The following is a 26020-nucleotide window of genomic DNA, read 5'->3' as shown; positions in this document are numbered from 1 at the left end:
GGTTTAGTTTTTGGTGTGGTACTACAGACATTTGCAACAGCGTGGTGTACCACGGTTGTCTGGTCCAAGTTGGAGCGACCAGGATGAGCGTCAGGGAATGTTGCTGTAGTTTGCGTACCACTAACGGAAGTAGTGGGAGAGGAGGAAAAGTGTTCGCAAATAGTTTTGACCAGTTCATCCATATCGCATTGCCTTGGACAATGGGTGTGGGTATCTGGTGGCACAGTTTGGGCATTTTGCGTTTTCGTGGGTGGGAAAGAGGTCTATTTAAGGTTGTCCCCACATTTGAAAGAACGGATGAAGAACTTGTGGATGAAGTTCCCACTCGTGAATCTGCTGTGTTTGTCGACTTAGCAGATCTGCCATAGTGTTTTGTACTCCTGGGACGTTTTGGGCTAAGCGGAAGATCTTTAGTGGTATAGCCCATCTCCATATCTGCTGTGCTAACAGAGAGCTGCAGAGTGTGTCCCTCTTTGTTTGTTTACGTAGCTGTCATATTGTCTGTGCGGACTAAGACAGCTTTGCCAGACACTTGAGTTTGAAAAGCTTTTAGGGCTAGAAACACAGCTAGCAACTAAGTGGTTGATGTGGAGTAGCTTTTGTTGCAGTGTCCACCTGCCTTGCATGGTGCGATGCAGTAGGTGAGCTCCCCAGCCGGAGAGCGATGCGTCCGCTGTCATGACTATTTGAGGAACTGGCTCTAGAAATGGTCGCCCTTTGGAAAGGTTTTTGGTGTTCCACCATTGCAGAGAACGATGAGTACGAACATCTACCAACACTAGGTCTGTTAGTTGACCTTGATCCTGGTTCCATTGGCGTGCTAGGCACTCTTGAAGTGGACGCATTTGCAATCTTGCGTGAGGTACTACAAATATGCAAGATGCCATCATTCCTATGAGCTGCATGAACACTCGAGCTGGTAGTGAGTGTTGCGGTTTGAATTTTGTTAGGTGAGTTTGTACACTTGTTATCCTGGCTGGAGAGGGATAAGCTAGTGTTAGTTGGGCGTTTATTGTAGCGCCGAGATACTGTTGTATGTGCAAGGGTTGTAGATGCGACTTGGTATGATTTACTCTGAATTTACTGTGAATCCCAAGTCGTGAAGCAGTTGGATAGTAGCGTGAGTGTGTTGTACACACTGGCTGTATGAGCTGGCTTTTATGAGCCAGTCATCAAGATACGGGAAGACATGAATATGTTCTCTTCTTAAGTGTGCTGCTACTATTGCTAGGCATTTGGTAAACACCCTTGGCGCTGTTGTGACTCCGAATGGGAGCACTTTGAACTTTGAACTGGTAGTGCTGCCCGTCTAGAACAAATCTGAGATATTTTCTGTGCGCTGGGTGGATGGGAATATGGAAGTAGGCGTCATTGAGATCTAGAGTGACAAGGAAGTCGTTTAGTATCAGCAGTAGAAGGACTTGTTGGAGTGTGACCATATGAAAATGATCAGACTGTATGTAAATGTTTAGAGGTCTGAGGTCTAGGATGGGTCTTAGAGATCCGTCCTTTTTTGGTATTAGGAAATATAGGGAGTATACTCCTTTGTTTTTCTGATGCTCTGGAACTATTTTTATTCCATTTTTCTGCAGGAGGGATATTACCTCCTGTCTGAGCAATGTTAGATGTTCTTGTGACATTGGACTCTGCTTGGGTGGTATGTTTGGGGGGGGGAGGGGGGTAGATGTTAGTTTCAGACAATAACCTGATTTAATTATTTGGAGCACCAACCTGTCTGATGTGATGTTTTCCCAGGCTGGCAGGTATTGTTGGGGTCTTCCCCCGATAGGAGTGGAATGGGACAGGGGAAGGGAGTCATTGGGCAGGGGTAGAGGCAGAGCGGGAGTTGTTATTTTTACCTGGCCTTTGTTATTGTTACCCCTGTAACCACCCCTTTGGTAGCCTTTGCTGTAAATGGACTGCGAGGGGTTTTGTACGAGGTAGAAGCTGTGTCTGAGGAGTATCCCCTGGTGGCACCTCTATAGGATGAGCGACGAAATGAATGTCTGGGAGCCTGCGACTGCAGGGCTCCCATAGATTTGGTGGTGCCTGTATCCTTTTTCATTTTCTCAAGAGATACATCCACGTTGGGTCCGAATAGGTGTTGCTCATCAAAGGGTTGATTAAGAATGGCACTTTGTACCTCAGGTTTGAATCCTGATATACGTAGCCAGGCGTGTCTGCGTAGTAAAACGCTGGTGTTAACTGCCCTAGATGCAGTATCTGCTGCATCGAGGGCACACCGAAAAGAGGTGTTTGTAATGTTTTTACCCTCTTGGATAAGCTCGTTTGCTCTATCCTTGTACCTGTCAGGGAGGTGTCTCATTAATGACTAACTCGTCATAATGTGCCCTATCGTATCTGGCTAATAATGCCTGTGTGTTGGCGATATGCCACATGCTGCTTGAGACGCAGTTCTTAGCCCTGATGCGTCAAGTAACTTAGAATCTTTATCTGGTGGTGTAGCATCACCTGATGTTTGCGAGTTTGCTCTCTTGCGTGCGTTGGAGGCTACAAGTGAGTCTAGTGGTACCGGACCTTTAATCTATGCTGGGTCTGAGGGGGCAGCTTTATATTTTTTCTCTATACGAGGGTTAATGACCCGCATTCTGACTGGATCCTTGAAGACTTCAGGAGCGTGCTTATTCACTCCCTTAAGCATTGGTAAAATGTATGAGGACCTTTGTGCATTATCAAGGGTATCCATTAGGAAGTCTTCCTCTACAGGGTCTGTATGTATGTCTACCCCATGATATTGTGCAGCCCTGTGTATTAACTCGTTAAACCCTAGTGTTTTCTGGTGGGGAAGGCCTTGAGGGGTATAAGTCATCCTGAGGGACATTTGGGACATCTGGAGTGGTATAATCATCCCATGGGTCAGGTGATCCTTTAGGAGTGGCTGGATCAGGTATGTTACCCCCCATATCATCGGAGCGATCATCCCTGTTGTCACTGTCTGGTATGATACAGGATGCTGGGGAATGCTGTGGTATGGGAGGATGTGGTGAGGGCATAGGTGGAGGAGAAGGGGAAGGCAGTCTTAAGGGAGAGGTAGCTATGTCCTTCTTTGAATGCGGAGCTGGTGTGTCCAGTGGTCGTTTTTTTTTTCTTACCTCTTTCATAACCACATGCACACGGTTCCAGAACACAGCCATCGCCGGACATTTCCATAGAATATGAAGGAAGGTACCAAGCAAACCACAGCCATGCTTACACAAACCATCTACAGAAAAACCCATACGCATCAGACGGGGACCCGTTATATAAATACGATGTAAAATCTTTAGTTGCACCAGCCGGAGACGGGCCGGAATCGCAACCTCTTTGGGAGAGGATATCGCAGCCTGCCAGTCTTCATCATCCAACTCCAGTCCATCACTGGTCCAAGCCTCCCGGAGCTGCAGTAGTAAATCCGTTCGATCGTTAATCAGCTTTTTATATATTAAAGATATAGTGCTATCCGGGAACATGGCCATCAAGCACCCTATCTTCAAGGGGAGAGGATTCCGGGATAACGGTACCGGCCGGGAAGACCGAATGAAGTGCGTGACGGATCTGCATGTAACGGAAATACTCCCTATCACTAAGCGCATATTCCGACTGCAGCTCTGCAAAGGACTTCATCCTATCTTTGACCCAGAGGTCCCCCACCCTACCGATGCCAATGAGGTCCCACTTCTCGAAGCCCTTCGTTGTCCAAAGGCTTCTCAATCTCTCGGCTGCGTAGAGCGGGGTCGCTCTGGTCAATCTGCCTGACCACCCCATGGCGGCGTTCGCACTACCCCATACCCGCACTGCCACCCCGGTGGGCCCCGGTAGACCCCTGTAAGCGATTTGGAGTACAACGCCCTGTTATAGTTTCCTCCTGGCAACTACCATTTGTCCATTTCAAAAGCGGGATTTTGCGTTGGGCCATACATGGCATGATTAATTGCACTCAATTGGGACGCCCAATAGTAGCGCCTGATATCCGGCAGCGCGATGCCCCCGTTGTAACAAGGCAGAGTCAGTTTCGCTAAGGCGATGCGAGGACGCCCGCCCCATATTAACTGCCTCTGCAGGCTCTCTATCTCACGAAAGTATCTGGCTGGTACGAGATCAAGTGTATTCTGAAGGGCGTACAGGAATCGGGGTAGGGACATCATCTTGAAAAGAGCCGCCCTTCCAATCGGGGACAACGGCAGGCTACCCCAGGCCGCAACATCAGATTTAAGTCGAAGAAGCGGAGGGAGCAGGTTGCGTTCATATCGCACCGTGGGGTCTAATGATATAAAAATCCCCAGATATTTAAATCCAATCTGCGATATCTGTATCGGGCATATACGCGGTAGGGGGGTATGTCACCAGTAAGAGCATAGACACTGGATTTAGCCCAATTAATGACTAGACCGGAGTTCTTCCCAAACGAGCCAAGGACATCAGATAACACTCCCAACGACTTCCGTGGGGAAGTGAGGTACAGCAGGATATCATCTGCATATAACGATATGCGGTCTTCAAAGTCGGGGGTCCACCTGATACCCTTAAGCGATGGTCCCCATTGCAGCCACGCAGCCAGGGGTTCTAAAGCAAGCGCGAAAAGCAGAGGAGATAAAGGGCATCCCTGTCGCGTACCCCTCCCGAGAACAAAGGACTTCGAGACCCTGCCATTAACCACCACCTGGGCCAGTGGCTCCTCATAAAGGAGTTTAACCCACCCGATGAATCCCGGGCCAAAGCCAAACTTTGCGAGGGCAGCCCACAAATATGGCCATACTACCGTATCGAAAGCCATCGTGGCATCCAAGGACACCAAGATGGCCGGTTCACGTAAGGACTCCACCCTCGCTAAGACGCCATGAAGACTACGCAGGTTGAGCGCGGTGTTGCGGTGAGGAATAAACCCAGACTGATCCGGGTGTATCAGGTCGCCGATCACCTTTATCAGTCGGTTCGCCAATAGTTTTGCCAAAATTTTGGGCTCGGCGTTTAAAAGTGATATTGGCCTGTAAGATGTATATACACAACAATGGACGCAAGCCGCTGATCTCGGGGAAGTGCTCAGACATCACGCGACTCCAGGAACATCTCGCGGAGATATGGCGCCATTTTGTCCGGACATAGTTTATACAGCTCAATGGGGATACCAATAGGGCCTCCGGCCTTTCCCGAGCGGATGGAGCGGATAGCGAGCGCTACTTCATCGTCGGAAAATTCCGACTCCATAAGCTCTTTGTCCGAATCCGACAGACAAGGCAGAGCGATATTTCTAAGCAACAGATGCGAGTCCTCCTCCGGTCTGTCTGAGACTGGGGCATAAACTTTTCGAAAATGACACGCAAAACCCTCCACTATCTCCACCGGGTCCACCACTCGCATTCCATCAGCATTCTCAATCACAGGCACAACACGATTCGATCTTTCCTTCTTATCTAACCAGGCAATCAACTTCCCCGCTTTATCTCCCACATCATACAGCCGCCCCTGCTGCTCACGACTCATAGCCTTGGCAGCGTCAGTCACTAAAGCTCGGTAATCCGACTGCTTGAGGTTCAGAGCATGTAGCCTATCCTGTGTGGCACCAGACTCCAACCCTCTCTCCGATTCAATCATTTCAGCCTCCAGCCGTATCACCTTCTCATTCTTCCGCTTCTTTGCGTCAGCGATCAACGACAAAGCTTGACCACGGATCACAGCCTTGAAGGCCTCCCATAACGATATGGAGGAGGATACTGATCCCACATTCTCCGTGAAGTAATGATTTATAGACTTAACCACACCCGCCCGGGTTTTAGGATTGCGAAGGTGCCAGGGATTAATCGGAGCCACTTGACCCTCCGCCTCCAGCTGAATATCAATAGTGAGCCACAATGGGGAGTGATCCGAAATACCCCTGGCTAGGTGTTTAACCTCCCTCACCGAGATGGCCTGTGTCGCCGGCATAAGAACATAATCAAGTCTAGCGAGGCTCCCGTGTGCCCCCGAGTGAAAGGTGTACTGTGCCTGTCGAGGGTGCATAATCCTCCAACAATCCATAAGACCCAGTGTCTCCAGGAAGTTGCCCAGCCAAGACTGCGATCTCGAAAGATCTCTAGGGGGGTTACGGTCCTCTCTGCCACAAACCACTGAGTTGAAGTCTCCACCCATAACTAAGATACCCTCGGGGAGTCCCAGTAATACCTCCCCCAGGTCAGCAAATGTCGTAGTTTGTAAGCCGAGCGGGACATACACAGAAAGTATGGAAATCGTCTTTCCCTCCCATCTGCCCGTGATAGCTGCATACCGCCCCCTGTCGTCAAGAGTCGTTCCATCTATTTCCAACGGGAGGGAGTTCCTAACCAGAATCCCCGCCCCCCTCGACCCAGTAGTGAACACAGAGTGCGCCACCAGACGATACCCTCGTCGATTCATTGCGTAGAATGTGTTCCCTATCAGATGCGTTTCCTGCAACAACACTACATCAGGGGAGAGACGTTTCAAAAACTGCAACACTATACCCCGTTTTATCCTGTCCCCCAGACCACTGACATTCCAACTTAATACCCTCAACCCCTACCCCCATCCCAAAGCTGAAAGCAGCCCCCCCCCCCAACGAATCGGACACCAAAATCAGAATATGTCGTAAAACATTGCCTCCGGACCAAACAAGAACAAACAAAGTTCCCCTCTCCACCCCCAGGAAGGCCCCTCGAACACATCCCCCCCACCCTGCACCCCTGCGTTAGACCAAAGAGCCACCCCAACTTGCAGTGTGCCTGTCGCCTCATCAAGAAACTAGTCTACAAAAATAAAGAGAACCCCTGAAGGAGGGAGAGTCCCATCTCCCCCGCCGCCTCTGGGTATATGCATGAACATAACAAAAAGTCATCAAACCACTGCTGCGAAGTCCATATACTGCATGTGCCGGTCATCACTCCTCACTCCTGTTCCTGCGGGCCACCTTCTGCGCCCCCCGAGTGCTCCGTGCGAGTTCGCTGTGTCGGCAAAGTATCAAGCCAGTCGCTGACGACCTCAGGTAGGTCAAAGAAAAGCGTCCGGTTGTTGTACTCGATGCGAAGTCGAGCAGGAAAGAGCATAGAATATTTCACTCCAATGTCTCGCATTCTCCGCTTGACCCCCATAAATCTCACCCTCTGCTTCTGCACTGCTTGAGTAAAGTCTGGGTAAAAGCCAATCGTAGCGTTCTCAAATTTCGTAGTGCCAGTAGTCCGCGATGCCTGCAGGATAGCGTCTCTATCCCTAAAATTGAAAATTCTGGCTATTATGGGTCGTGGAGGAGCACCAGGCTTATGTTCCCCACCCGGAACTCTGTGGGCGCGTTCGACCGCAAAAATGTTACTGAGGCCCTTGGGGGCCAGATGATTCAATATCAGGTCCTCCACGAGGAGATCCGATGATGCGGACGATGTTGCGCCGTGCCCAGCTCTCAAAGTCTTCCAGCCGGCGGGCGAACAAGTCGGTAGAGGAGCGCAGAGTACGAACCTCGGCTTGGAGATCGGACATATCAGTTGTGAGACTGGCGGTTGTGATGTCCAAAGACTTGACCCGTTCATTGGTCTTCGCCAGGTCGGTCCTAATCAAGTTAACATCGATAGCCACCGTGTCCAGCTTCAGAGCCAATGTCTCATATCGCTGGCCCATGGAAGTCCTCACCCCCGCAATGGCGCTCATGACGTCTCGTAAGGTCAACTCCTCCATCGTAGCGGAGCCATCGTCGGTCTCGTCCGGAGTTTTGCCAGCACCAAGGAGGGAACCTTTAGGGCGAGTGTAACGGTCCATCCTATTTGATTGAATGGCACCCCCACGGTGCATGACTTTGGTCGTCCGTTTCTCGCTTTCAGGCTTGCCCGCCATACAGAGCGACGCGCCCCTGAGGGCCCCCCGAGACCTGGTATGAATGGCTTCTCACAAGTCAATCTCAAGAGAGCCTAAACACGGGGCGCACTGGGCAAGCGTAGGAGCCAGGAGCAGACCATGGGCCACCGAAGTCAGATGAAGACTGGGCTCAGTAGAGAAGGTCCAAAAACGAAAGTACTCCGAGGGCACAGGACAACCTCCACTGGCCGTTGTTGTTCGATTATCACCCAGGTACCTCGGGGACTTGAGTCCCAGGTTGCTCCTCGGTGTAGGCCGTCAACTTTCAGAGCGGAGTGAGTCCGGTTCCTGGCATCCAAATCGAATTCCGAAAAGAGCTTTTATGTTAGCAGGGTTGTGTCCTTAATAACCCATCTTTTGTAATAGGAGTAGTGACAGGATATATGCGGGAGGCGGTGAGGGTCCCGGGAGCCCTGTGCTCACGCGACCATCTTGGATGCGCGCTAAGCTCCTCCCCCGAGTGGTTGCTTTTTTGAGGCCAAAATTAACTGTCCAGTGATTGGGTCCTTAGCTAGAGTATTTTGAGCAGGGTCTGGATAAGTTAAATCCTCTGCAGGAGTCCGATCTTTTGGTTCAGAGGAAGGTTTCAGCACTGAAGCGGCTTGTTTTGGTTTTTTGACAATGTCCTTTACCGGGGAAGCAGGAGTCTTTTTCGGCTCCAAAGCTTTTTTCGGTTCCGGTATTGTTTTTGGATTCAACGTTTTTTTCGCATCCGGTGGTTTTTTCGAATCCGAAGCTGGTTTGCTTGGTTCCGACCTGGGTTTCGGTGCTGAAGGAGTAGTGGTGGGTTTTGGCGCCGATTGCTTGGACATCGACGTAGCCGGTGTCGTTGTCGTTGTCTTTGTCTTTTTTGGTGCCGGTAAATGTGCGCCAGCACCGTGCGAAGGCTGACACAAGCCGCCTGAAGGCTAAATTGGCTTCTTAGCTGGGCCCGAAGGTGGGGCAGTAGAAGCAGACTGTCGGTGTGAACCCGAGTCCAAGGGTGTGACCGGGGCCTTCTTTGGGTGTGTCGAGGAAGGGTCGGTGTCGACGGTCTTACTTACGACCCGCTGCGCTGGAGTGATTTCCTCGACTTCCGAATCTTCTTCCTCTCGGAACCGCTGTCGATGTCGTGTTGTTCTGGGACGTTGACGCCTTCCTCAAAGATGTCGTCCGGAATGGAAGCCGAAGATTGAGCTATTGTTCTTCTCGCTCTTCGGTCCCGGATAGTTTTTTTGGAGTGGAAAGATGCACAAGCAGAACAGTCATTGGCCTCGTGCTCCGGGGAGAGGCACAGGTTACACACTTCATGAAGGTCGGTGTAGGGACACTTCGACCCATATTGAGGACACTTTTTAAATGGAGTCCTTTCCATGAGCTGGAGTTGAGGTCGTCGACCGGAATCGAAGTATTCCATGTTGAAGAATAGCGTCGAGTGGAAAAGCGTTCAAAACTTATTTCCTGTAAGTTGGTGAGGATTGCGCGCCGAAGGAAATCAGTTCCAACACGGAGAGCTGGAAACACATCCGGTGCCAGAAAAAAACAATCTGGGGATGGAGCCGATGCCCGTGCGTAGTATCATCCAAAAGAGGAGTCACCTATCATGTGACTTCCAAAAGCTTTTCTACAACAAAACAAACTGCAAACATCCGTGCTCAACACTAGGTGGCCATCTATGCAGTGTGTAGTCTGCAGCTCATATGCCTCGAACATAAATTTTACTTCCTAGACTGCCCGAGACTGCCCCATACAGACTGCGAAGGAGGGCTTCTGCTACGTAGGTATCGTTTATCACGGTGGACCCTGCACTCATATGAGCGGAACCTACTCCCCCCCAATGCAAAGGCTTAAGAGGGATGTGGAAACTTGGAAGGCGCTCCTGCTACTAGGAAGAGCGGTGTTGTTTAAAATTATGGCACTGCCGCGTCTCCTCTACGCATTAAAAAACACCCCAGACATGGTTCCAACTAGATCCTTTGGTGAGATAAAGAGTATACAGCGGGATTTATTGTGGGAGGGATGACCCCAAATAGCCTTTCAGAAACTGGTCCTGGGTTGGTACGGACTGGGGAATTGGGCTGCCTGACATCAAGAGGTACTATTGGGCTGCGCACCTGGCGGCGATTACCACTACACGTATCATCGAGACGAAGACCCGGCGTACAGGCTAAATAAATGGCTACTTCCAGAATGGGCATATCACTGGGCTCTCTACTCCAGACCACAGAGATATTCCCTGACAGGTCCAACAAAGCACTCAATGTGGGTCTGGCACATGGCCAATAATAGCATGGGCTGGGCTAAGAAGCTTGCACAAGCCACCCCACTATGGGAGTCGGAACAGCTGGGCACACTAGGCAACACAAAGGGGTTAGACAAATGGGACATCATTGGGATCTCAAAAATTGGGGACTTATGGGACAAGGGAGAGGAGGTCACCTTTGCCGCTTTACAACAGAGCCATGAGCTTGCTAACTCGGAGCATTTCCGCTACTTACAAGTCAGGCATGCATAACTGTCAAATATACCCAGAGGTACCACTTTACCAGATGCTTTGCCAATAGAGGGCAGGTTATTGAATGGATAGATGCCCGACAAAGTGATATCCCGGACTTATAACAAGCTGATCAATAACTCTCCGTACTCTCTGATGACACTTAGGCAACACTGGGAGAGGGAACGGGCTAGACATAAATGACAGGGAATGGCAGGAGGCAGTTGCATCCCCTAGAGAGGTGGCGATTTCATCCCGGTTCCGTCTTGTACAGTTGAAAATCCTCCATAGAATATGTCACCGGACCAACCCTAGTCAAAATGGGGAAAGTAGAGGATGATAACTGTAGACGGACATGTGGACAGCTGGGCTCCTTTATGCATATAACATGGGAATGTGTGCACATTCAATCCTATTGGTTGAAAATACACAATTGCATGAACAGGGTGTTAGGGCCAGCCTTGAGGTCGGAGGCCAAGAGATGCACATTGAACATATAGGAACCCACCAATCTAAGCAGCAAAGATAAAATCTGGGTCACACTGGGTCAGATGGTTGCCAATCAAAATATTGCACAACTGTGTGGGGTTGAGGGGAGGGGGGGGGGGGGAGGATACCCGCCCAAGGTAGCCTCTTGGACGGCAGACATGGACATGTGCATGTTCAGTGAGAAAACGGCATGTTTCTCCCGGGGGTGCCCTAAAAAGTGGCCTTCCAGTTGGAATAAATGTTATAAATATAGAGGTGATATTTGTGTTCCCCCCCATTGTCCCAGAGCCAGAAGACCCAGCTCTCCCATAGACTTTGTTAAGCACCACGATTTGCCTATGTACTTTGTAATCATGACAGAATGTGACATTGTTTTCTGCCTTAACTTATTGTAACCCAACCAGAGTTTTGTTAAATAAAAAGATTTATAAAAAAAAAAAAAAAACTTTAACGAAGATTTAGGTCCGCAACACTGATATCAGGTCTGGGACTGGGGCCGGTACGGCATGGAGTCTTGTAGTGCTTTCGGACGAACAGCTTTGCTTCCCAATCCCAGATGGCATTAGAGTGCTTCAAGGCGCTGTCACTGCAGGCCTTGAAGTTGCGGTTCGATCTAAGGCACAACAGGCAAATTAGTGCCGTCTGTCAAACAAATTTGTGTGCAGTATTCCCCTAAGGTTTAAACCCAGTAGATTTGGGTGATGAGATTTTTCCCTTGCACACTGTAGTAACATTGTTGGGGGGGGATAAAAAAAACAAAATCGGGAACATTACAGTTGAGAAAGATGTGCGATAGCTCCAGTTCCTCATCTGGTTGTGCAGAACAAATGGAACTGATGGATGCGCACATGGGGGGGTTGCACCTATATAGGGTTCGGCGTGTCTCTTTCGGAGCAGAGCGATGTTGGTGTGCAGCTGCATGGCGCCACCTTTCGCTGCGCAGGGGTACTGCTTGAAATTTCCCGAATCCAGGCTGATGTCTGGATTAGCATGCAGTGAGGAATCTGCCACCAAAAGTCTCTATCAGACATTGTGTCTCATCGATACTGTGTTTTCAGTATTTAGGGGGCATACCGTCTATGCATTGCAGATGAGCGGATTGTCCTATAGAAAACATACAGACAGGCTAATTCCAGTGAAAGGAATTTCATATTTCGTGTTGGTCGATATATTCCAATTAATTAATTCAGGCCATCGTTTTCTTGCTGTGATTGTCCAAGCACTTTTTGCCTCATCAATGCTGGCTCAGATCCTCCTTATATTGTCGCTAGTAAATAGTTGAGTGAAAGCTTGCGAGTGATCCCTGGAGTGTCCGTTCGGCAGACTGAAGACAAGTAATTACGATCATTTGTGTTACATTATACATTTGCTGGTTCTCACCTGAGTTCTGGCTCTCGATGCCCAAGTTGTGCTGCACAGGATTATCATCCCAATAGTGAAGTAGAGAAATTGCAGATGTAAAAACAGGATCTGACCCTTTGGAGTTAAAACACATAATTATACAATTGAGTAAGAGACACACATCTTAAGAATCAGTAACAGAAAAATGCAGAAATAATTGTGAAGAAAGAAACCATGAGGAGTAGACGATTCGCTGGAGAGGGGAACCAATGAGCTACAAGTCTTATAGACGCTATGAGAAGAGGAACCATCACATGCATCCGAATACCGACCCACCCATGGTCAGACAGTTTCCAAAGGAGAACAAGTGAGGGACTGACTGACAACAGAAGGGTCGGCACTCTAATGCAGGTGGACGTTCCTCTTCTCATACCGCCTATATGACCTGGGGCTCATTGGATGTAAATGTGCTCATTGAAAGATCTCTCTAGTCAGTGAAGATTACATTATAAATTATACAGTCAGTAGACAAGATAGTTGGGATCAGCCCCTGGCAGGATCCTCTCCAATGAAGTCATGGTTTACAGACCAGAGCCCAGCAGATCACCATTCACCCAGCTGTTCAGAGAATTTGAAGTGTTGCTACTTTCTGTCTTGCTTGTTTATTTTTTTTATTCAAAGCACGGTAGCTAGAGCATTACATGAATGAACAACAATCCAGTGTAAGCACAAACCACAGGAAGCTGCCGCCACTATAAATTAGGCAGACCCTCCAGGATATCGCGATTTGCCGCAAAATCGGCACTTTTGAAAAAATGCCGTGATTTTTACAAATGTGCTGCGAAATCGGCACGTTTGTAGAAATCCCGCGGCATTTTTTCCAAAAGCCGCTATATCCTGGTGGGTCCGATTTCCATTGGATCTGTGTGCAGTTTGCAATTTCCACTTGCGAGATTTGAACTTCCGGGGAGCAGAGGCCTTTTGCAGGCTTCCTGCCCGAGGCGGCGGCCTCTGCAGTCCGCATCTCGATGGCAGGTTGACTGGGAGATGAGGCGAGGAAGTGCTAAGCCCTGCTCAACGTGGGCTGAACCCCGGCTTCCGCTGCTGAGCACTCGAGGTCTCGGTGACCTAGATAACACGCCTGCAATATGTTTACTACACCGCCATAACATTGCATTTTTGGCTGGTGAGAGCTGTGGCTTTGCTTTCTCGTTTTCTTTTAAGCCTGCTGTTTTCCCGTTAATTGAGAGAGAGAATGAGAGAGAAAGATAAAGAAAAAAGAGAGAGAGAGAGAAAGAGAGACAAAGACAAGAGCAACAGAGACGGTAAACAGCGTTTACAATGCTGTCATTACATCGCATTACTATTACAACACGGTCGTTACAACGACTGCGTTGTTAGTATGCGATGCATTTACATTGCAAGTCATCACGACTTTCTGTAGGGGGCGCTGAGGTATTGGAAATGAATTCCAACACCTTCCCTACTGTTGCGCAAACTGGAATAGGGATAGTAAGTAAAGAGTGTAATAAGAATACCGTGCTCTGCAGCCCCGAGGTTCAGCCGGCAGATGTACAAAATCGGATGAATTTAATTCTCCTTATTTAATGCGACCCAATATAATTGCATCCTAGACGCTAGCAATTACAGGCCGGAATTTTCTGCAGGAGGCGCATTGAGAGATATGTTAACTGTACTGTTAAGGGCTTATCCTTATTTACCCTTTTGGCATTCTGCTAATCTCAGATCTATGCCCTGCTTGACAGCTACTCACTCTCCACGCTATTGAGCCCTTTGTTGTAGGAAAAATGGCCAAATAAAATGCCGCAAAATTGCCGCTAAATTTCCATATTTGTGCCGCTAAATTTCCATTTTTGTGCCGCTAAATTTGCTAATCCATGCCGCTATATCCTGGGGGGTCTGATTAGGAGTTCAAAATGAAGATCAATCAATCAATCACAAAATTTATAGAGCGCACTACTCACCCGCGAGGGTCCCAAGGCGCTTGGATGGGGGCGGGGAGAGGGGGTTGTCCGCTACTGCTCGAAAAGCCAGGTCTTGAGGTGTTTCCTGAAGGCGAGATGGTCTTGGGTCAGTCGTAGGTGGGTGGGGAGGGTGTTCCACGTCTTGGCCGCTAGGTAGGTGAAGGATCTTCCTCCGGTGGTGGTTCTGCTGGTCCGTGGCACGGTGGCGAGGGCACGGCTGGCGGAGCAGTGCTGGCGGGTGTGTAGAACGAGAGGCGGTTGTTGAGGTATTCGGGGCCCGTGTTGTGGAGAGCTTTGTGTGCGTGGGTGAGGAGTCTGAACGTGATCCTCTTGCTGACGGGGAGCTAGTGTAGGTCTCTCAGGTGGGCGGAGATGTGGCTGTGTCGGGGGATGTCCAGGACGAGTCGTGCGGATGCGTTTTGTACGCGCTGGAGTCTTTTCTGAACTTTGGCAGTGGTCCCAGCATAGAGAGCGTTCCCGTAGTCCAGCCTGCTGGTGACGAGGGCCTGGGTGACCGACTTCCTGGTTCCAGTGTGGATCCAGCGGAAGATCTTTCGGAGCATGCAGAGGGTGTTGAAGAAGGAGGAGGCGACAAATGGCAGGGGGCAGCGGATAGTCCTTTGGACGCAACACCGTGAGAGGATGTGATAAATAGATAGAAATCAGAAAAGCGTATAATGAGGGTTCGCATTTTTCCAAATTTTGATACCTAGTGTGAGAAAGTGCCTCTTGACATGGTTAGCCCCCCACGTTTTGCCTGGAACATTAGATGAAAGTGCACAGGGTCCCTGGCAACCAGGTCCCCTGTGCCAGAGCTCCTTCCCTAAAACTGTAGGATGATTGGCACAACTTAAGGTCCCCCTGTAAGTCCTTATTAAATGGTATCCCCGGTACCTAGGGCATGGGGACTGCCAAGGGTCCCCTTGCCAAGACTATGCAAACTACCACTGCAGCCTGCATGCCTTAGGACGGACAAAACCGACAAAGTAGACTTGGCACACTGCCTGTGTTCCATGTCAAAGCAGCACTGCCCAAGGTATAGGCAAATCACCCCTCTAGCATTCATTACAAGCCCTAAGGCAGGATGCACTGTACCACAGGTGTAGGCATATCTGAGAGAGCAGATATGTCCTTACAATATTTATGTCTATTCTTGATATTTTAAGTGCCAGGGAAGCCATAGAGAGTGCATGGGCTGGAAACTCAACAGCCCTAGTTCCCCAGCACCATGATGGCTTCACAGAACAACTCCTCTTGATCAACCCACACAGATGCCAGTGTTGGAGTTAGTAAAACATGTACTCAGAGGCACTTCAGAGGTACCCCCCTGAAAACCTACCAACCCTATTGTGGTCTCTGACTGGCTTTAGGCAGCCTGCCACCACAAGACATGTTTCCCCTGCTCTCTGAGGCCAGAAACATAGCCCATCCTAGGTGGATGTGTCACACCTCCTCCCCCAGGAGGAGCACAGTGCTCGAGAGGGAAGCTTCAAAGGCTTTGTCGCCTTTGTAATCCGACCCAAGCCTGTGCTGTTAGCAGCAGGTGGCAGCCCCCGATTCAAACCCCCAGTTTTGGTGGGAGAACTTGCATAGAGCGCTATAAAAACAAAGCAGTTGCTAATTCCACTCCATTATTCGTTTCAGTTAGCAAAATGTTAGAGCGTACATCTTATTGTAGGACGCACCTCGAACTTGTGCCGTGAGAGGACTGAATACGTAATAGGCGCAGTACTACCAACATTTGTTTACATATTTATTTTACATCTATTAAGTTAAATATATCAAGCAGGGAGTTTCAGTAGTTTGCCTAGAATTACACGGTTTGTTATGTTAAGCGCCGATGCCAGGATTACTACACGCGTTCGGGTTCAAAGTTCAGCTGCTTAGACAGCAGACACCGCATCTTTCGTCATGATCTGCGCTCTTAGCAAGGTTCATCCTATGCAGCGCGGGCGCAAATGCATGCCAACATTATAGCAAAATGTCATCTATGCAATATACATTGAGAACCTCAGATGAGCATATGAGGTAACGTGACGTGGTAATACTTATTAATGGAGGCCCGCCACAAGCAGACATAGCAGAGACATCGAGATAAACGTCTACTGGAAATTTGCCCATGGGGGGGTTCTCCTAAATGTAGCCTGGGTGAGGCTGAGAAAGGGGCGGAGCCCGAACGCCAGTTCTGCCAGGGCCGGATTCCCCTACACTGCCAGAGCCGCGTCTCTAAACCCTGTCAGGGACCCCTGTAAAGGTGATAAGTGACATCTGTCATCGCTATCAGAGGCATCTGTGCACTAATCATTATTAATGGCATCTCTCATCACGACATCTCCAGTGACATCGTTAACCACGGTTGTGACATCTCTAACCTCAGTTGTGACATCTCTAACCCAATGGTGTAACAAAACGTGAGCGGCCGTCCCCTGCAAAGTACATGCTCCAGACCCAACGCGTCGGCTTGGACTACACAGAGGTTCAGAGCAAACAAGGAAAACAAGACGCCGATTCTTTTCGGCTAGTTGAGCTGTAGCGGTCTTGCTCTTCTACATACGTTTGAGAATAGTCTGTGACCTCTTACAGGACCATATAAATAGAGTGTTCTGGGGACAAAGAGAAATAAGGTCCCAGTCCAACCTGTATATAAAAGAATAGGATATGAAAGATAAACAAGGTTATGCCACGAAACCGAAACCACTGTTGTAGCGCAGGAGACACCGTCACCGTGCGTGAGCACGTTGGCTGTCCCTGCGCAAGCTGTGATGAGAAGACACGCCGAGCCGAGGATGTGTGTGTGTAAGTGCCGGAGGGGCTGGGGGGTTCTCTATGTGTGTGTGTGTGTGTGTGTGTGAGTGTATGCGCGGCGACGGGGGGGGGGTCTGTATGTGTGTGTTTGCGTGCATGTGTGTCTGCTTCCAAGGAGCCATGGAAGACAGGAAGGGCGCGTGATCTGATCCGTTTACGCGCGCGTGCACATCACTGGTCTCCTGTCTCCCTTGACTCCTTGAAAGCAGAAACGATTACAATAGAGTTTCGCAGCGACGATCGCTTCGCGATCGGTTCGCAGTGCGAAACCTAAAAAAGGGTCTTACTAAAAAAACATACAAACTGAAAAGCAAAGGGCTTTGATCCAAATAGTACGAAATCTGGGAGAAGCAGAGGGAGAGAAAGCACAGAATATTTAATCAAGGGAAGAAAAGTGGAGAGGTAGTATTGGGTTAATAAATTCAAAAGGCGGTTAAGTCCAAGTAGTTTTGACAGAGCTAGGACTTGAAAAGAAGACATGGGGAGAAGAACTAAAGGTACAGTGAGATTGGAAGCCAATTTATACAGACAAGAAGGTAAAGACGTTAAAAGAATAAAGTTAGGCCCTGCAAACCAAGCAATGAAAAATGAGAAATTAAGGGTGAGTGGTACTCTTTGGGGAAATTGCAATTTCAGTGGCAACACACAATTGCTATTTTCAGCAGAATTGTATGGAATATGTAGTCGAATCCTCTTGAAATTGTATTATTGAAAATATCTCAAATTTGTTCTGAACGGAAAGTGAATAACTAGAGGTAGTACCTAAATTATGCAAAGAAGCACCAGCCTCAATAGATGGTGGTAATTAAATGGACGGTATAATCAAAAGTTATGAGGCAGTTGTCACTATCCTGGTCTCAACCTTGGAGTAGTGTCCAAGTAATCCAATAATAACTGCTGAATCAGGGGGGCGTGGCTAAGCACGCAATGGCGGAGGACGTGCTCGGGTAGAGCTCCGTGAAAAGCTCCCCTTCCCCGAGCCACTTATCCGCCTAAATACATCGCGGCCGCCGGAAATTGCAGGCGGACACCCGCGGGGGTCATCTCGACAGCCTGGCCGACTTTTGACCCGAGGCTCCGTCGGGCCGGACCCCGGCCTGTCCTACGACCCTCCTGCGGACCCTGAGGCCTCCCGGCCGGCGGTGAAGTCACGAGAGACCGGGGCTTGGGCCCAGCGTAAAGGCCCCGGCCCACACTCCACGGGGGCCGCCTGCGGACCGCTGCCACACTAGGACCGGCCACCGGGGGTTCGGCGGAGGCCAGCCTCGCCACTACTGCCCTGACCAGCGGACCGCGAAGGCCCGGCATCCACGCTGCAGCCCCTGCAAGACTGCCACCGGCGAGCCTGAAGCAACCTAGAAGTGCGACCTGACCCGGTGAGGAGGGGGAGAGTCGGACGAACCCTGGGGCGCCACACAACACCAGGCGCTACCCGGGGGGTCACGGACACACAGGCAGGCACGGAGGGGCTGGGGCGGAGAGGCCGCCCACAACTCGCCACCGCGCCCGTCCCACACTCACACTCCCCGAGGGCCGCCAGCAGCCTGCTACCGCTCAGAGGGCGACCGCCAAGAGCTCGGCGGGGGCACAGCCCTGTCGCTGCTGCCCTGACCAGAGGACGACGAGGGCCCAGCACCCACGCCGCAAAACCAGTTAAACCGCCACCGGCGCGCCAGAGGCGACGGAGGAGCGCGAACTGATCCGGTGAGGAGGGGGAGAGTCGGGCGGCCCCCGGGGCGCCGCACAACACCGGGCGCCACCCGGGGAGTCACGGACACGAGCGCGGATACGGAGGGACTGGGGCGGAGAGGCCACCTACAACTCGCCACCACGGGCCGGTGCCCCCGGTCAGGCCTGCGATCAACGGCTGGTGGCACAGCGGACATCCCCCCCCCCCCGCAGTGAGGACGCCTGAAGTGACATTTGCGGACTCCCCCCCCCCCCCCTCCGCACAGGCACACGTGCGGGGGAAAAAAAAAAAAAAAAAAAAAAAAGGCCAGGAAGGGGTGACCGACTGCACACGAGACGCCCGGACCCCTGGGACACCCGCTGCACTAGAGGCTGCGTGGCGGAGCTGGGCCACGGAGGAGAGGAGACCCAGCGGACCCCCCACCCCCCCTGCGAAGACGCCGGCCACGGTCGAGAGGGGAGCCTCGGACCAACGGACCCCCAACCCAGGCGGGGGGTGATCCCAGAGGTGCCACCGGAGTGGCGGAGACAACGACTCTGCTGGACGTGCACCCCCGCACATGTCAGGAGGGGTGCGGACCCGCACCGGGACTGGTGGGGCCCCGCAGAAAGGGAAAACAAACAAGCAGCTCGACAAAATGGCTGCTGAACAATTGGCCACGAGACTGGACAGCGTGCTGGCGGCCGTCGAGCGAATGGAACAATCGCTCCAGCAGACCAGGACCTCCCTAGAGTCCAAGATAGACGGCGTGGCTGTGGACCTGACCCTCCTGCGGGACGACCACAGGAAGTTGTCCGACCGAACCAAGGTCCTGGAGGGCGCGATGAAGGAGATCGAGCCCAAAGTCACCCAAACGGACAGGCACGTGCAGGACCTCCTGAACAGAGTGGAGTTCCTGGAGGACAGGGCCGAAGATGCGGAAGGGCGGGCGAGACGCAACAACATCAGGCTCGTAGGGGTTCTGGAAAAATGGGAAGGGAACCACCCCGCACAACATGTAGAAGACTGGCTACGGACCCTGTTGCCTGAAGGCACGCTCTCGCCCCACTTTGTCGTGGAACGCGCGCACCGAGTACCGACCAGGCCCTACGCGACCGGCGCCAACCCAAGACCACTACTTTTCAGGATACTGAACTACAGGGACCGTGACACAGTGCTGCGGGAAACGAGGCGGATGGGTGAAATTCGCATAGACAATGCGACGATCATGTTTTTCCCCGACTACACCATCCAGGTGCAACGCCAGAGACACGACTTCCTGGAAGTTAAGAGGAGGTTACGCACTGCAGGCCTCAAATACTCCCTGCTCTTCCCCGCAAAGCTGAGAGTGGTGGCGGGGGACAACACGTACTTCTTCGGGACCCCCGGGGAGGTCAGCGAGTGGCTGGACGGAGGCACAGACGCGGCACCCAAGCACCATCGTGGGGGCGAGGCAAGGCCCAGGCGGCGCGGCCCACGGCACCGCCGGAGACACGGAACTCATCAGTCCCGGCTGGCAGAGGAAGGGTCGCGACACTCTCCCCCGTTGGATCAGATGCTCCAGGAACAACGCGATGCGATGCGGAAAGTTTCCCAGCTCAGCAACCCACCCTCCCATGAATCACACCTCGAGGACGGACGGCAGACGGCGCCCAGCGACGACGACGAAGCCATCTACGGGATCCCGAACTCACAGATCTCTGTGGAATTGCCGGTGGTCACGCCGCAAACCTCAGACCTGATCCACTAGCCCCACAGGAGAAGTCTGGAAAAGGACAGTTCAGGCGGGGGGAATGCGGCAATGGTCGATGGGACGCTGAGGCGCAGCCAGCGCCAGGTGCAACCGGGGGTGCGCTCATCCCCCCCCTGCCTGCCGAATGGACAGCGGACCACAGAAACAGTGAGTACTGCCTCAGTGGCGTTGGTGGTTGACGGGGTTGGTGATGGTGGGGTTGCCCCTTGACCCATGCTCATCCTTGGCCGTCTGCAGATGTGGCCTGGAGGGGGAGGGGTGCCCTCCCAGACTGGGGCTGAGAGCCCGCACAGAACCGCGACCCTTCCCCCCCAATGGCCGGGGTCCACACAAGCGGGGTCCCATGGGGACCGGAGCGACGCCGTGTGCCAGTCCACAGCCGGTGGCCAGCAAACGGCCTGCAACCTGAGGCTCGGGGATGGAACTGGAATCCCTTTAACTGACTTAACTTCCTCTTAGCCTCAACCGTGCTTATGCGCACTGCCCCTTAGACTGGAACTGTTGTCCCTCAATTGAGATTATGGACGGTGGCCCGTTTCGCCACTGCCCCTTTGGTATTTCAGTGGGTCTTGCCCACAGTTGGTTAATGTTGTTTATTGTTTTTTCCCTACCTAATGTCTACCTGAACAATGCTAAGTGTACTATGGGGGGTGGAGATGGGCATGTTGAGGATGGCGATGGGAGAGCCCCTGGTGGAGCTGCTGTTTGTGCGAGGGATGGGGAGGAGCACGCACCGCTAATATGACTTCGATTAAGATATGCACCTGGAATATCAGGGGAATGCACACACCCGCGCGCAGATACCAGATATATTCCTACCTGAAAAGGCAGCAGGTACAGATCGCACTCCTGCAAGAGACACACCTATGCGGGGCGGAAATGGCTGCTCTACGGCGCAGGTGGAGGGGTCAATTATATGCCACAGAATACTCCTCGTTTGCCCGTGGGACACTACTGTGGGTCAGGCCGGGCACCCCCTTCACAATGTCGGAAGTGCTCACGGACCAGGGGGGGAGGTATGTACTAGTGAAGGGTCGGATGGACGGGCAGCCAGTAGTCCTGGCGTCCGTTTACTCCCCGAACACAGACCAGGGAAGCTTCCTGACACACCTATCGGAAAAATTGGCGCCCTGGCACGGAGTCCCCTGGGTACTGGGAGGAGACTACAACACTGTGCTAGACCCTGTACTGGACCACTCGATCCCGCCCAGGCCAGATGCTACATCTTTAGGGGTTGCGCAGGCGTTCACAAGATGGGCGACACAGTGGGACCTCAAGGATGCATGGCACGCGCACAACCCAGACACCAGGGTATATTCATATTACTCGGGGGCACACACGCTACATGTCCGCCTGGACAGATTCATGGTGACAACGGAAATGCTGCCGCACATTACTGAGTCGCAATACCTCGGCCGGACACATTCAGACCACAACCCACACACGCTAGCAATAGCATGGGAACGCCCACATCCACCCATACCCACGTGGCGGCTGCAACCCGCTCTGCTGCTCGACGCCCCCTTCAGAGACGCCCTACAGGCCCGAGTAGCACAGTACTTCACCGACAACTCGGGCACGGCGTCCTCCCCGAGTGTGGAATGGGACGCCTTCAAAGTGGTGATACGGGGTCACTGCTTGGGCACACAAGGGAGCATACAGAAGAAGTTAGAGGCGGACCTATGCAGGGTGGAGGCGGACTTACTCCGTTGGGAACGGGAGGCGGTGATCGGCGCGGGTGACCGGCTAAGGGAGGCCCGTGAGGAACATGCGGCGCTACTAGAAAGACTGAGGCACGTCAACTTCGCGGCCCACTCAGCGCGGGTGCACCAACACGGCGACAAGCCGGGGAGATTGCTGGCTTGGCTGGTCAAACAGGAATCCCGCACGGAACCAGTATCCGCTATTCGGACAGCTGGAGGGGAGATCGCGTACACACAAAGCAAGATACACCAGGCATTTGTGGGGCACTACCAGGCCCTATACATGTCACAGCTGAGGGTCTCAGCGGCCACCATTGCGGATTTCCTAGCTGACATCCAACTGCCTTCCCTGACGAACGCGCAACAGGGAGACTTAGGGGGCCCATTCACCCAAGAGGAAATGCGAGAGGCCATCTTCGCATTGTCCAACGGCAAGTCTCCCGGCCCCGATGGCCTGCCTGCCGAGTTCTTCAAGGCCTGCTCAGACGTACTGGTCCCGGAGATGCTCAAGCTGTATACACATGCGATCGAGGACTCGGCGCTCCCAAACTCACTGAACGAGGCGAACCTGGTTTCGCTGTTGAAGCCAGGAAGGGATGGCACGTGCATGGGGTCCTACAGGCCTTTAGCCATGTTGAACACGGACTACAAAGTATTCACCTCCCTGCTGGCCCGCCGCCTGACCCTGGAGGTCCCGGCACTGGTACACACAGACCAAAACGGGTTCATGCCGGCGAGGAGCACTTCCCGTAACTTGCGACGTCTCTTCCGAGTCCAGGAAGCGGCCACAATACACTGGCCGAGGTCGGGGTGCCTCGTCTTAGACCTGGAGAAGGCCTTCGACTCGGTGGAGTGGCCGTACTTAGGAGCGGTGCTGGACAAACTCGGTGTCGGGGATTCCTTCATGGACATGGTCGGGCTGCTATACCAGAGACCTAACGTCCGCGTACGGACGGGCAAGCTGCTGTCGGAGACGGTGCGGGTACGCAGGGGTACCAGACAAGGCTGCCCCCTGTCGCCCCTTCTCTTCTCCCTGGCCATCGAACCCCTGGCAGCTCTACTGCGGGACAAGGGAGTGGAATGGGGGATCCCGCTGGCTGGCGGGGTGCACACAGTCTCGCTATACGCGGACGACCTATTACTCTATGTGCGAGACCTCACTGCGGTGCCTGCAACACTGTCGGACATATTCCGGACCTTTGAAGGGGTGTCGGGCCTCAGGGTCAATTGGACCAAGTCCGGAGTGTACGCCTTCAGCCCGGACCTGGAGGAATGCGAGGTACACCTTGGTGGCGCCCGGCTTACCTGGTACCCGACTACGTTCAAGTACCTTGGGCTGCACATTTACAGGGACCCGCAGAATATACTGGAGGGCAACCTGGTGCGCGCCGTGTCCTCGCTGAGGGCCCAGATGAACTTCTGGAAGACCTTGCCATTGAATGTGCCTAGCCGGATCGCTCTGTCTAAAATGATCGCGCTACCGAGACTACTTTACCACTTTGCAAATGTCCCACTGTATGTCCCCACAAGGATCTTCCGCGAACTGGAGTCGATGCTCCGCGGCTTAATCTGGAACGCGGGGCGCCCACGAGTAGCCCTGGCGAAGTTGTACTCCCCGACGGCGGAGGGAGGGCTGGCGGTCCCCAATATGGAGTTGTACTACCTGGCAGCACAGCTGCAATGGGTCACGTACTGGCTTAGCGACTCACACCTCGACGACACCGCCAACGCGGACTACCAATGGACGCACCCGCAGGTGTGTGCCCTGTTTCACCCACTGACCAAGGGACCTCGCCCTCTGCCCCTGCACATGGCCGTAGCCCGCAAATGTTTCCTTCGCTGCTTGAAGCTGACAAGGAATGTCAAGCCGTATGCCCCCGCCCTTCCACTGCTGGGCACCCCCCGGAGGAATGGGATGGTGTCGCTACGCAACATGGAACCCTGGGTTGCCGCCGGAGTGGAGACTGTTAGACCTGGCACCTTGGCGTGGGTTTCCCTTCCACTTTTTGCTGTTGTGCCTCAAATGTTTTGCTGGTGTCTGCTACTCAGGGCACTGCGCCACGGCCAACCCGTGCCGCAGTGCAAGTGCTCCCTACTGTAAAGTGTACATGTGATTGATGTCCATGATTGGTTCATTGGATTTACTGTTAGTCCCTAGTAAAGTGCACTAGGAGTGCCAGGGCTTGTGAATGCCAATACTGCTAGTGGGCCTGCAGCGCTGGTTGCGCCACCCACAGAAGCAGCCTTAAAATGTGTCTAGGGTCTGCCATTGCAGAACCTGCGTGCAGTCTGGTACCGTCACCCTGGCTGGGCAAGTGCACACACTTGCCCGCCCCCAAACCTTCCCTTAAACTTCATATTAGTCACCCCTATGGTAGGCCTGAGGGCAGGGTGCATTGTAAGTGTAAGGTAGAACATGCCCTGATGTGTGTGGCATGTTCTAATAGTGAATTACTACCAAATTCGTTTTTCACTATTGTAAGGCTACCTGTTCCCTTCTAGGCCAGATGGGCTGCTGGAATTATTACACTCTATAATCCCAGCAGGCTCAGGGAACATGGTAGAAATTCATGTTTAGTATGCCTGAACTCAGAATAATAAAATACTTCTTTTAGTAAAGTTTATTTTAATATCCTGTGTTTGCAAATGCTACTTTTAGAAAGTTAGCCTTTGCTTGCCTAACCATTTCAGCCCGCCTCTGCTTGGATGTGGATCTGACTGTCTGGTGTGTGTGAGTGACAGGGCTGGGAGTTGACAGGTAGTGAATAGCCAGATGACACCTTAGTGGGTGGTGGGAGTTTCCCCTGAATGATGCATCAGGCTGTGCTCTGCCTCCACAATGCTGGCTCCGCCCTCCTGGGGAGCGACTGATGACTCAGCCTGCACCTGGCCCAGGAAGGACCGAAGCTTGTCAACAAAGTGCTCAGGCTACTCCTGTCCTCACAATGCCGGCTCCGCCCCCCTGGAGAGCGGCTGATGTGCCTGCCCTCACACTGAATACAGAAGCCAGAAGTACCCACAACAAGTACTCAGAGACTGGAGCAGTTATGCAGAGGCCCCCCTGGCTTGCTAGAACAAAAGAAACTGGGTATAAAAGAAGGAGCCCTGCTCCTTGTAAATTAGATCCTGTTTGTGCTACAGAAGAAACTCTGCCCGAAGAGAAGGACCTGGAAGGACTACAAGGAGGAGTGCTGTCTCTGGCCTGTGTCTGGTGCCTTGCTGCCAAAGGAGAGGAAAGAAAAGACTACAAGAGACTTTTGCTTTATTGAAACTTTGTGCCAAACTCTGCTGAAAGATCTCCAAGGGCTCGCCTGTGAACTTGCCCCCTGACCAGCGCCCCAGGAACAGTGGGCGCTACCCCTCTGAAGAAAAGCTGCTGCTGGCGTGTGCTGTGTGTCTTTACAGCGCCAAGGAAAGGAGAGTTGAGAGCGCTGTGCCTGCCGCCACGCTCTCTGACAATTTGTGCAGCTGTGCCCCTTCCCCGACCACCGTGACTGTGGCCTGTTCGTGTGCCAGCCGCAAAGTAAGGATCAGCCCCGCGCTGGTTCGAGCGCCGTGACTGTCCGCGCTGAGCCGCCCTTGCAACGGAAAGGGAGGACCTGCCCGGTCTGAGCATCGCCGCCTGTGTGACCCCCGAGGTACAGGCTGCTCCGCAAAGACCGGCACTGCCAAGATTGTGCCCCCCGTGACTTGGGCGCTGAGACCCCCTGGCCCCCGCAGCTGGGAGTGACTCGCTGCTGAGCCGTGCCTGAATTGTGCCCCGCGCTCCGTGGAGTGCACCCCCCTCAGCCCCGCCTGCCTGCAGCTTCCCCCTTCAGTGTGAGCGAACCTGACCCCGGAGAATCCTGCCCCGCATCTGCACCGTCATCCCGGGTGCCCTGTGACCTGCGCTGAGACTCGCAGGCCGCCGCACCCTCCAGGAAGACAACGCGACGTGGGACAGCTCCA

At 52.6% G+C, this 26020-nt stretch overlaps 1 protein-coding gene across 2 annotated transcripts in view; it reads right to left on the bottom strand.

Moving 5' to 3' along the window:
• The window catches only part of LOC144770907 (uncharacterized), a 191184-nt gene that overhangs the window by 27698 nt on the left and 137466 nt on the right, over nt 1-26020 (bottom strand). For both annotated transcript variants that reach the window (XM_078655704.1, XM_078655703.1), the window contains exon 6: nt 12197-12292. In XM_078655704.1, the coding sequence (XP_078511830.1) occupies nt 12197-12292 (96 nt within the window). The remainder of the gene's footprint in view (nt 1-12196; nt 12293-26020) is intronic.

This window comes from Lissotriton helveticus, chromosome 7, assembly GCF_964261635.1.
Source record: "Lissotriton helveticus chromosome 7, aLisHel1.1, whole genome shotgun sequence".
NCBI classification, from domain to species: Eukaryota; Metazoa; Chordata; class Amphibia; order Caudata; family Salamandridae; genus Lissotriton; species Lissotriton helveticus.
Note: the sequence above shows the minus strand (reverse complement) of the source record. Positions and strands in the feature narration are given on the sequence as shown.